General features: G+C 38.6%; 1 protein-coding gene across 1 annotated transcript in view; it reads left to right on the forward strand.

The window, feature by feature from the left end:
• Positions 1-8,520: 8,520 nt before the first annotated feature.
• Ptp36E (protein tyrosine phosphatase 36E) overlaps positions 8,521-12,780 on the forward strand; it is a 51,272-nt gene continuing 47,012 nt past the window's right edge. Inside the window, exons 1-5 of the mRNA XM_065229498.1 lie at positions 8,521-8,531; positions 8,641-8,765; positions 8,978-9,001; positions 9,430-9,710; positions 9,840-9,974. Coding sequence (XP_065085570.1) covers positions 8,521-8,531; positions 8,641-8,765; positions 8,978-9,001; positions 9,430-9,710; positions 9,840-9,974 — 576 coding nt within the window. The remainder of the gene's footprint in view (positions 8,532-8,640; positions 8,766-8,977; positions 9,002-9,429; positions 9,711-9,839; positions 9,975-12,780) is intronic.

Here is a 12,780-nt window from a genome sequence, read left to right on the forward strand (position 1 = left end):
ATCACGCCGACCACTGCACGACAGAAGAAGGAAAAATTTCACCTTTTACCGCTGACTTGCTGCTAGTACCACTCAGCACGCCTTCCGATGCGAAAATGAGCGAAGGCACGACGACAGCAGCGCTCTTTTATAACTTTTGAGGTTCAAACAGAACGATGTGCAACTATGTGGTACTTGACGACTGGGTTTGAGAAAAAAAAACGTTTATTTCATAAAAATAGTAATAAAATTATTACTTTTTATTTTTACATTTTTCAAAAGTTTTATTATTGAAAATTGGAAAAGTCTTTATTTTAGCCGATTTGTAGAGTTATTTCCTATCGATTCGTGTGTTTGGATTTTAATTTCTTCTATAAATGACAAAGTTATAAGCGTTCAAACCCCAACATCTTTTCGTGACGTACCTGTACCTTTCCGTAAGACGTAGTCTAGGTCAAAAAGCGTGTGTTTGTTCCGGAAAAAAAATCAAAATCTACCATTTCCAGGAAATTAACTCTGTGAAGAACTATCAATGAACTACAAATTTCGAATCGGTGCTGAAGGAAATTTTTTGGAGAAGTTATAAAGAGCTTCCAGAGCAGGCAGAAAGATTGAAGAAACTTCCAGGGAAAGCTGACGAACTCCCGAAATCCAAAACGGAAGAAATTTTTGGGGCAGGTTGTTCCAAGTATAGAGAAACCTTCTAAAGAAGTAGGCTGACAGCAGGACCTCTTGGGGAACATGGAAGGAGCTTTTAAGATATATCGTTGGATGTTTGAATTGGCCGATGTCAGTCAGAAGAAACTTCTAGATTAAATCTAGAATAACCAGATTTAACTTCCAGTAGAAGTTACAGGACTTTTCCGGTGGAAGTCGTAAAAATCATCCTAATAAAAAAAACTCCAACAAGCTTACGCGGAAAAGTGGACTGGCAATTAGATTAATTTAGGGGAATATAGAAAATAAACTATCAGGATAAGTTGGATGAATCTTCCGAAGAAAGTTAAAAAAAAACTTGCGAGGGATGTATGAAGAATCTTACAAAGGAAATCAGAAGAATCTTCCGGGGGTACTTAGAAGAAACTCATGAAATAAGTCAGAAGAAATCGGGACATTTGGAAAAACAAATCAGGAGACAATTCTTTTAGTAGTTGGATTAAACATGCACTGAAAATATATTTTCGTTAATACTATTACGCTCATTTCGTAAATATGGGTTTCGTAGATAAAATAAATATTTCCTTAATTGTGCAAAACATTCGTATTGCATGTTTTAAGCTACAATGCCAACATTACGCATAATTCATAAAATATACGAACTATATTTCGTACATTCGCTCCGATGTGGAGTTAAACGTCAAAAAACGTAAATTAATGCAATCAAGTCAAACAAAAGTAGTGAAAAGTTTCCTTAGTGCGTGAACACAAAAGTGCAACCAAGTGGAAATGTCGATGGTTCCAATTGACCACTTTGTCAAGCAGTTTTGGCGTTACTTTCTACCAGCGGTTTCACAAAACTGGACCAACTAATTTCTATTTTTTTATGAAACGCACAATTTTTGGCTACTTTTTTCGTGATTCTAGAAGAAAAAATCTCAAAATAATGTTTTATTTCAAAGTTCAAGTGGTAGTAAACGTCATTTTAACTGCTCGAATGAAGTGGTTAATTATATCCGTGACTGGTGGGATGACATCAAGGATACTGTAATACGTACTTCTTGAATTCAAGACCAGCACTTTGGTAACGGAATCAACTCGGATAAGCTGATAACGGTAACTCGGACACTTAAACTTCATTGTTTTATTTCCTCTCTCAGGTATTGGCGCTCGATCAGGACATTGGCAAAAATTGATGGGTAACCTATTCCATCAAATTCGGTCACGGAAAGGCGATACAACTACGCATCGACGAGAACCAAACTTCACGGCCGGCCCTTCAGAACCTTAGGCGGACCATGTATATTCGAAGGAGGCTCAATTTCAGCATCAGCCCAACAGGAAATCGGTCGTCGGTCAATAAGGACCTATAAAGACTATAAATAGGATGTTGTGTGTGCAGTTCACAGCTAACAGAAATGTCGATCAAGGCTTCCTGAAACAGCATCATCAGCATCGAGAAGAAACAGGACGAGCAAGGTTGCATTTCGAGTTATCAATTCGGTGCAACATCCTTCGGTTAAGCCACAAAGCCTTTAAGATCAAGTCACTGAATTCAATTTTAATTACCTTGCCCTTAGAATAACAATTGTAACTGTTGTTTTTAAGAAGAATAAATAATTTTCGTTTGTGTTTACTGTAAACATTGTTTTGACAGGCAAATTTGCTTGAGTCAAACGAATTTGAAAGAAATACGAATTGATTTCGTTCTCCGAATTTTTTTCGTATATAACACGAAAGCCAGAGAGACGGTTTTATTCTTCTACGAAATGTTCGTACAATGTATGTATGATGTTTTATTGGTAAACGAATATTTCGTGCTATTTTCAATGCTTGTACTTCTTGTCACGAATAATTCGTATTTATTTTATGATACATTTGTAAAATACAAGAATGTTACGCAGTGAATGATTTTAATATTTAAACGAAACTAGATTCATGTATAGTACGAGTTTATTTTGTTGCAGATAACAACGAAAAGATTCGTAGAATAAACAAACGCTTTTGTTATATGTACTAAATTTTATTTTCAGTGTGTGGAACAAGTTAACTTCCAGCAAAGTCGGATGAATCTTTTGGGGGGAATTCAATAGGTCTTCCAGGGTAAATCACAATATCAAAATAAAACTGTTAAGCTTATTTAATACTTTAGGGAATTAAGTTGTCCAGAAGGTCATAATTGATTTTCCTTCAGCTAAAATCAACCCATGGGGTTCTTGTTATTATGAATTTATTATTAAACATCGTAATTAATTACTTTTTCAAGCTTCTGCATACATTTTCCATCAGATGTCACTGCTGTTTTTGGGGGGACATCTATCGGATGTCTGATACCTCTATATAGGCATTTGGTAACATCCGAAGTCCCTCCCTCCACACAAAATAGCTCACCCCTCACAGGATTTCCCAACACCTTGATTTTTTTTTCTGAACTGACGATTTTTATACAAGTTTGTGTCAGACATCATTTCCATTAGACAAGCCATTTCCGTTTGAAAAATATTGAATATGCCATTTTGAAAAATTAGGCGGTAGTCAAAATGGTCAAATTTTAGCACAAACTTGGTTAATTTCCCCTAGTGAACAAGTTTCATGGAATTCGGAATTGCACAGGATTTGCACAGGAGTCCAATGAGGCAGAAATCTTCAATATTGATCGGAAAAATTGTTTGTTAGGGTGAGTCACTTTGAAAACAAACACCTCGCCCCATAACTGCCTTTTCGATTTGAGGTTCCCATCATTGTGCGTAATTTTAATGAATTTGATTGCGATCTGCATAACTGACAGAATATTAATGCTTATTTGAAAAATTAAAACTAAATATTTATTCATTCCCATTGCCCATAATAATGCCATACCTGTGATTTAAGTTGGGTTAATTGTGCAGAATGATTAGATGAATACCGCATATTGAATCGATATCTGCGTCCCGACCTCGTGCAAATTTGGTACGGTTTTAGGTGACCTCAATATTTACAAAATCTAAAACGCAGTTGGGAGCCACTATTTACGACCCGCCATACAAAGTTGCCCAACCCTACTAATGTCAGATTGTCCTGTAATATTAAAGCTTCGAGGAACTTCAAAAACACTAGAAATTATAGCAAATCCAGAAACTTCGAAAGCTCCATGAACTTGGAGATCTCCGTTAACTTCTGGTACCGTACCGTGGGGGTGACATTGGACCAAAAAAAAGTCGTTCCCTACAACACAATTTATGCATGTATTCATCAATGATATATTTAAAGACTGTCATGGAAATGGTTGATTGAAATTGATATCCCATTTCACTAAAATTAAATTTTAAAAATAAAACAATATAAACTTTATTGGGGGTGACATTGGGCCAAATCATATATTAGGTTAAAATATCTTAAAATATGTAAATTTAACGTGGCTATTATAAGTACACTTGGTTATAATCACAATTTACTTCGTATGTATGGCAAAAGATCGCATGCAACCCTCGTCTACCCACATCAGTGTGTTCAAACTTTTGATTGCCTGTGGACATTTTAAAAAACGTATGTTTGCTACTATTTATACTTTGGGATAGTTTTCGGCTCTTGCAGTCTTGAATGAGCAGCTACAAGGAAGTTTTGCGTCTACTATAAACGTTTCTATGATATATTGCATCTTTATCTGGAATTTAAAGGCTTTGTTGTGTTGTTGTGAATGTATGTGTTTTCTATACAGCTAAATGTAGGACTACTCATACACTCAGAACAACACAACGAAGCCTCTAAATGCCAGATGAAGATGAAGCGTATCATCGAAATGTTGGATGGTAAACGCAAAACTTCGTTGTAGCTGTTTATTCAAGAGCCAAAAACCAACCCCAAATTTCTCAATACAACAGTCGAGAAAGCATTACTATTTATAACACTTAGCTTTACAGCACTATTTAAATAAAACAACTAGTTAATGTTATCTACACTATACTCAAGGAGCTCTAGCAACATATTCTAGTAATCATTTACTGTATATTCAAAATTTTTACATCAATAAACATTTTTCAATTTTGGCCCAATGCCACCTAGAAAAAAACTCCATAAACAAGAGAGATTTCTCGAAGTATCGGGACTGTGGTTCCTAATAGATCCTTATTACACTGGAGGCATACATGTGAGAACATTGAAAATACTCCAGCAACTGCTAGGTTGCAGAAAATACTCGCTAAAGATCATTCCAATGGTCTGGGCACTTTGAAAAAAGAGGATGGCTCTTTTACTACTTCTACAAATGAAACGTTAGAGTTGATGATGAGAACGCATTTTCCATGCTCTATTATTAATTCAAACGAAGACCAAAACGTGACGACAACAGCAATTGGTATCGATGAAACCAGGACGGATATTCATGAAATATTGAATGAAACGACTGAATTAGACAGAACAAGAGCTAATGCTTGCACTTTGGCCAACAAAATCTTTACTGAAAGAAAAGTTGAATGGGCGATTGACTCCTTTGAACCTTTCAAGTCACCAGGTAGGGATGGAATTTTTCCTGTACTACTACAGAAGGGAAAAGCGGTTGTAATGCCTATTCTAACAAAGATATTTCGAGCAAGCTTAATATTAAGCTTTATACCGGCAGTGTGGCGACAAGTCCGGTTATTTTTATTCCCAAGGCTAATAAAAAGGATAAAACTTCACCAAAATCCTTCAGGCCAATAAGATTATCGTCTATTTTGCTAAAAATAATGGAAAAAATAATAGATGAACACATAAAGTCATCATATTTAGTCACAAATCCTCTGAGCAAATATCAATTTGCATACCAGGAAGGTAAGTCATCAGTAACAGCACTCCATACGGTTGTTACAAAACTAGAAAGATCTTTTGAAGCAAAAGAAATTTCACTTGCTGCATTCCTTGACATTGAAGGTGCATTCGATAATTCATCTCACGATTCAATGACTACAGCTATGATGAAACGTGGTTTCGATCAAAGCATTGTAAATTGGATCAATGAAATGTTATCAAAAAGAGAAATATCAGCAAACCTTGGAAGCTCACTCATCAGTGTAAGAGCAGCCAAAGGATGCCCGCAAGGAGGCGTGTTATCACCTGTATTGTGGTCTTTAATAGTTGATGATCTTCTCAAAAATTTAATAGCCCATGGCTTCGAAATAATTGGCTTCGTAGATGATATAGTCATAATTGTACGTGGCAAATATGATTGTATTATTGCTAACAGAATGCAAATTGCTTTAAATTTTGTCTCATCGTGGTGTGATAGGGAAGGATTAAACATAAATCCTTCTAAAACTACTATCGTGCCATTTACACGAAGGAAGAAATTTTCATTAGACAACATAAGATTGAAAGGCACACTTTTGGAACTTTCTAATGCTGTCAAATATCTTGGAGTAATCCTCGATAGTAAACTTAATTGGAATATGCACCTAGAGCAGGCAATAAACAAAGCTACTAATGCTCTATGGATATGCAAAAGAACATTCGGTAAACAGTGGGGACTGAAACCGAAAATGATCCATTGGATTTACTCGGCAATTGTGAAACCCAGGATTACTTATGGTGCATTGGTCTGGTGGCCAAAAACAAAAGAGAGTGTTGCTCAGAGAAAGTTAGAAAAACTCCAAAGGTTAGCAACTCTCTCAATAACAGGTGCAATGAGAAGTACACCATCGAAGGCATTGGATGCTTTGCTTTATATGCTACCATTGCATCAATTTGTACAATTAGAAGCCGAAAAGTGTGCTCTAAGGATTACAAGGTCAGTGAAACTCTTTGAAGGAGACCTTAGAGGACATCTTAGGATTCTAAAAACTGTTAGTATCAACTCTCTAGTAAGGAACAACGAAGACTGGATGGAGAAAAGATACAATTTCAATCGACTTTTTCAAGTAGTTGACCCTGGGCGTAATTCATGGCAATTTGGTGGCCCAGTTCTTCGTCCAGGATCGATTGTTTTTTATACAGATGGTTCAAGATTGAACAATCAAGTGGGAGCAGGAGTAACTGGCCCAGGGATAGAAATATCGGTTCCTATGGGCAGATGGCCAACTGTGTTCCAAGCTGAAATCCAAGCAATTTTAAGCTGTTCCGTTATATGTTTGCGTAGAAACTATAAGAGTTCAAATATATGCGTCATGTCCGACAGTCAAGCTGCTCTAAATGCTTTAAAGTCGGCGACATGTACATCAAAACTTGTCTGGGAGTGTGTTCAATCACTTCAAAAATTGTCTTGTCATAATCAAGTCAACTTATATTGGGTTCCTGGTCATTGCGGGATTGAGGGAAATGAAAGAGCTGATGCACTAGCAAGACTCGGATCTTCTCATAAGTTCATCGGGCCAGAGCCCTTTTGTGGCTTATCGGCTGCATCTCTTAGAATGGAGCTAAAAGCGTGGGAATCTTCAAAAGTGGAGGAAAACTGGAAGAACACTTCCATAGCTAGGCAGTCGAAGCGATTTATTAATCCAAACATTTCTGTGACCCACAAAATCCTGGAACTTTCTAAGAAAGATCTTAGTATATATGCAGGTCTTATAACAGGTTATTGTCCGAGCCGTTATCACTTGAAGCTGATTGGAAAACTTCAAGATGATGTATGTCGCTTCTGTGGCATAGAAAAGGAAGACTCGGAACATTTGCTATGCCACTGTCCGGCAATTTTCAATAAAAGGCGTAAGTTCTTCGACAAGGGGCTGATAGAAACCTTTGACATTTGGAGAACAACTCCCAGTACGGCAGTGCACTTTATTCGAAGTATAATGCCGTGCTGGGATAATGCTATTAGTCAAACGATGGCGATCACTCCTAATAATAGTGATACGGCATCTTGATATAGCTAAAGAAAAAAAAATGGGGAATATATCACAATAGATCAGAAAAATGGTCGCAGTGATGAAAATACCCGACAAGGAAAAAAAATAGATCCTTATAGTTCTTTCAGTGCTAAGACTACCGGAAGTTTCCACACTTTCGGGAGTTGCCGCAGATTTAGAATAATTCTTGAAAATTACAGAATTGCATAAACTCCAGAATTATCGGACTTCCGGAGCTTCGTGGAGTTTCGAAAGTTCCCACAATTCCGGATGTTTCTAAAATTTCTGGTATTCAGAAAGCTCAGAGATTTCCTAGGTTTGTTGGTGTTTCCGTAGATTATTATAGTCTGGAGAATTTTCGGAGTTTCGAGACATTCAAGAGTTTTTGGATTCCCTAAAATTGCAAGATGAAAGTTCCTGAAGTACCAAGATTTTTGATAGTTATCGATGAATCGGAATATCCAGACGCTCTTAAGTGTTCTTTTAGGGTCGGTAATTTTTGAAACTAAGGTACCAATCAAACATACGCCTCACAATTAGATAAAAAAAAAAAACATTTATTCAGCCTTTAACCACCTCAAATTCATTCATGGGCAGCCTAGTTAGTAAAGTCACGGTATTACCAAGCCGGAGACAGCGGGTTTGATTCCTGGTTCGGTCGTGGAAATCTTTCAGGTTCGAATTTTTCTCGACTTCCTTGGGCATAGTGTATCATTGTGCCTCCCTGGAATATATAAATTCATGCATTGGTTAGCATAGAATGGTCTCAGTTGATAAATGTGGAAGAGGATCTAGAACAATAAGATGAAAGCCAGCAATACATAACCGTAAGAAGCTTAGCGTATTCTGCATTGCTTCGATCTCCAATGGCCCTTTGGAATGAGCGGCAGTCACGCTTCCCAGACAACCAGAAGTCGTATAACAATGTTCAGACAGTATCGTAAATTGTTACAGTTTAAGTCAATATCGCATAAAAGAATGACATGCATCGCATTATGTTTATGTATTACGAAAAAGGATATACAACATTTTATAAATACTGGATGTTTTAAGAAGGGTGGATAAAAGTTGGCATTGCCGCTTGAGCACCATGAGTTCTAAGTGCAGCTCTAATTGTAACCTGTGCAATCGAAACCACATTCATTTTGCGAAAAATTCTATCAACCACCAGCATCTAACCATATCCCATCCATTCTGGTCCCTCTTTCAGGTCAACCTCACGCTATGCAGATCTGGAGAAGCCCAAGAAGAAAAAGACACTCAGTTCCACCAGCCTAGTTTCCATACCGAACACAATCAAGTTAAGCATGTTGAATAGCGGTTTAATTTCATTAGGTAAGTCCATTTTCACAGTCTCTTGTGGTGCGTTTATCAAATCGACTGATCAAAGAAGCAGCTGCAACAACAACAACATCGACGACGACAGCAAAGTTGCATTTTCTAAGCTGATTTGCATAAACGATCACAAAGTGTCACGATGGTCGCCGTGCTTCTAATGAAGTTTTCTCAATTTTTCTCTCCTTCTCCTTCTCGGTGGATTCTACCAGATAAAGTTAAATTATCAGCCAGAGGTAAGTGTTTTTTGACCCAGAGAAATTGTGTGCGACTCCTATCAAGTTTTCCCTGTCTTGCCTGTTCACCATTCTCTTTTATTATTACGCTCTATCCGTACGTTGTTCTACCTTGTAAGATTTGAAATTCATTAGAATTCATGAGTAGGAAAAATCGCGAAAGCACTCTACAGTCATTGCAAACTTCCTCATCATTCAAATGTTTATTCATTCCACGAAATTGTACTCTAGCCCTTTGGACCTCTTCATTTAATTGACTCACGTCCTATTCTTTCGCGAAAAGCTCGCCCGTGCGCGAACAGCAACGTCCAAACCGGGGGGGTGGCAGGGAAATCTATCGGAAAAGCATCTCTTCCTCGTCGCACTTTAATTTCAATTCACGCTTGTCTCCTGCTGGCAATTTACGTTCCTTTCACTGTCACCAACAGATGAGAAAAACCCGCTCTCGCAGACGATGCCGGACAAACCGACCGAGCTGCGACACTTTAGCAAACTGTGCGAGCAGCGGCGAAAGTTTCCCATCCTCTACAAGCTCGAATTCCAGACGGCTGTGAAGGTGGAGACCAATACCTGCCGGCACGCGACACGCAAAGCCAATGCCCACAAGAACCAAAATCCCAAATGCATTCCATACGACTACAACCGGGTCGTGCTCGGCAAGTACGAAAACATCCCAGACACCGACTACATCAACGCGTCCTATGTCGATGTGAGTATCCTTGAGTCTCGTCTTGTTTCTTTGATAAATCTATGTCGTCGATTTATGTGTTAAAAAAAAACTGATCAATATATATTCCATTCTTTCATGTTCCCGCTTAATATTGGCCAACGCGAGCAGAGTTTACTGAAACCCAATGCATACATCGTAACACAGGGACCAACCGAGGAGACAGTGTTAGACTTTTGGCGGATGGTGTGGCAGGAGAACTGCAGCGCAATTGTGATGTTAACGAAAACTTTCGATTTTACCAAAGTAAGTACCGCTGCTGATGAACTTTTTTTTTTTGGCTAGAGTAGACTGTATGGAACTGACTCCGTTAGGAAAAAAAAAACATCCCCTATAACAATGCTCAACAGCTGCAGGTATATCAAGCGACGAAAAGTTTTTTTTCTGTGGACATTGGAGAGCAAAAACTGAAAATTGTTCGACCAAATCGGGGTTTATCCTGAGAGAACGGAAACAAACTCCTCGTTGATTACATGCAGCGTCGGAATCAAAGTTTGAACTGGTCACGTAACAAAAAAAAGAAGTGCATTTTATGGAAATTTCCTGGTCCCAGGTGGAATAATTGAGAGATTTAACAAAGTTCTATACATGCGCGTCGTAATTACAGTAGTTGGGGCTCCAACTTAATCCCTACATACAATTCCATCGTTCAGATGACAATTGTATGACAGAAAAGCAGACAGGTGGAACGATGATTGGTGGAAAGTCGATAGGTTCATAACTCAAACGAACATTCGCTGTAATATAAATTATCATTTTAATACACAGGAATCTCCCAAAGAGCGCAGTTGGTGGCAGTGCTGAGATTTGTCATTGTCATTGACAGACTTTCGCGCGATATTGACAAAATTGTTTGTCAAATAGTCGCTGACAGACTTGACCCAAAAAAAAAACCTTCGTCAAAATCCTATTCATTTTTTCGTCAATGACAAAGATTCACCTGGTAACAACAAGTGTAATTTCGTACATTCTGTATTACATTAATGTTATCCAAGCAATTCAGGACGTAGTTGCTTGCTCAAAACGTAAAATCTGATATAAACAAATCTGCTATATATTCTCTCTAGATCGAGTCCATTTCACAAGACACATAAACTTCTCTTCCTAATTAGTTAACCACAAAGTCAACAACAGCCTAAATAAAAACAAGCAAATGATAAACAGCACGCAACTTTCTACCCTAAACGAAACCATCTCAATTTAGAAGCCAAAAACTAAGATTTGCAACCTTAAGTTTGTTTGTCAAAAGTCCTTCAAAATACAATTAGCCATTCACATTTGATTGAGACTGTCAGATAACAACATCGTTAGTTAATCCCTCCCTAGATCATTGGAGCCATAAACAGAACGGCTCTTCCATCGCTACTGAAAATATTTCCTTCATTACGTAATGGGACTAAAAAGTTTCACATCCCGCCTATCGCATTTTCCACACGGGACAAGAACAATCAAATACTCATTTTATGGGACACGCGACTTTCGTCTTCTCCTTCTTCTTCTACTAGGCTTTACGCTTCTGCAGTGGGCGTTTAGCCGGCTCTCAAAACTTAGTTGTTCTAGATGCACTTCCACAGCTATTAATTGAGAGCTTTCTATGTCAACCAATTCATGAATTTGTATATCGTTTGGCAAGGCAAGGAAATTAAGAAAATTCCCGGGAATCGAACCCACCGCCTCCGACTTGGTAATGCCGTGCCTGTGCTGACTAACCTATCAGTGCCATTCGTGCGCAGCCCGCAAAAAAAACGTTCAAGAACTTTTCCTCGTGAATCGTATCATAAAGCAGGGCCTCGTTTGCTACCCCATTTGAAGTGAATTAACTTGGCGAGATGACAATTTATCGCCAATCGCGTTTTCGAAAGTGCTACTCCTCTGCCCTTTTCCGGAGCGCACCAGTTTGCCAGAAATCTCACTTCGTGACTTGAATTCCGCAGATTCTCATACTCCCTCGAGGGCCAACAAAGCCTCGCACCAAATTACTTCACTTTATAGCGGCGCGGTCGATTCATCCGGTTTACTCCCTTGCGCTTGGGAGAAGGTTTTAGTAGCAAGAATAAAAATCACTTCATCGCCACCGCCAGCAGCGAAAACGGCAGGCACGATTGAAACAGGGGATGAAACTTCGCGAAGAAGGATCACCCACGGGAAACCGATTCCAGGGACACAGATAAATGTTTTTTCCTGTCAATCTTTCAACCCCCGTCGTCGTCGTCGTGCGATGAATATGTGATTCCGGAGCCGAGTAGAACATCGTCATCACCATCGGCAACGGGGGAAACAGCACAATAAACGGCACCTTCTGGAAGTTTATTTGGCTGTTTTTCCGGTCCTGAAAAAAATGCTTCGCATTTTATGGGAAATCTGTTCTATTAGTCTGCGATGTGTAATTTCGTGGCCTTCAGTAGGGTTTGACTGTCGATGCCGACAGCTGTGGAAGAGATCAACTTTACTGTCGGAATGTTGGCATTAATGGCTATTTAACATTGGGTGATTTGAAACTTGGAACTGGATGGTCATCTTTGGGAAATCCCTCTCGTTGAATTATCTACGATCATCGATTATCCCAAATTGAGGGGAATTTCTTTTGCTTCGTAGATGATTTTTTTTTTCTAATTGACTCATCATTCTCCAATGCAAATAAAATAATACTTCCTGTGTATTCTACTGTAAACCGATCTCCAACCATGAGCGAATTGCTCATACGAACAAGACTTAAATAATTGTTTCTTGTTCACAATCACTTTCTTCAATTTTCGGTCTTGTTAACATCACAGTTCACAACTTCTTTGTTTTAAATTCAGCGTCAGTACCGTCCTGATGTGCTTCTTTGAACTGGACGGGCTACTTTGAACACTTTCATACTTGTACCGTATGCGTGATAATGTTTGCACCATTGAGCAATGTCAAAGTTTAAAAACCCGAATTTATCCACCTATGGTGTTATCAGACCCTTCTTACTTATTCAAGTTTATTTATTTTATTGTCATTATCAGTGACCAAGCCCCCCACCCCCGTGTCATCCAGTGACGCTACGCCACTGCCTGGGGGTACC

The sequence above is a fragment of the Ochlerotatus camptorhynchus genome, unplaced genomic scaffold (assembly GCF_037179485.1).
Source record: "Ochlerotatus camptorhynchus isolate MF236.1 unplaced genomic scaffold, CSIRO-AGI_Acam_v1.1 ptg000315l, whole genome shotgun sequence".
Lineage (NCBI taxonomy): Eukaryota > Metazoa > Arthropoda > Insecta > Diptera > Culicidae > Ochlerotatus > Ochlerotatus camptorhynchus.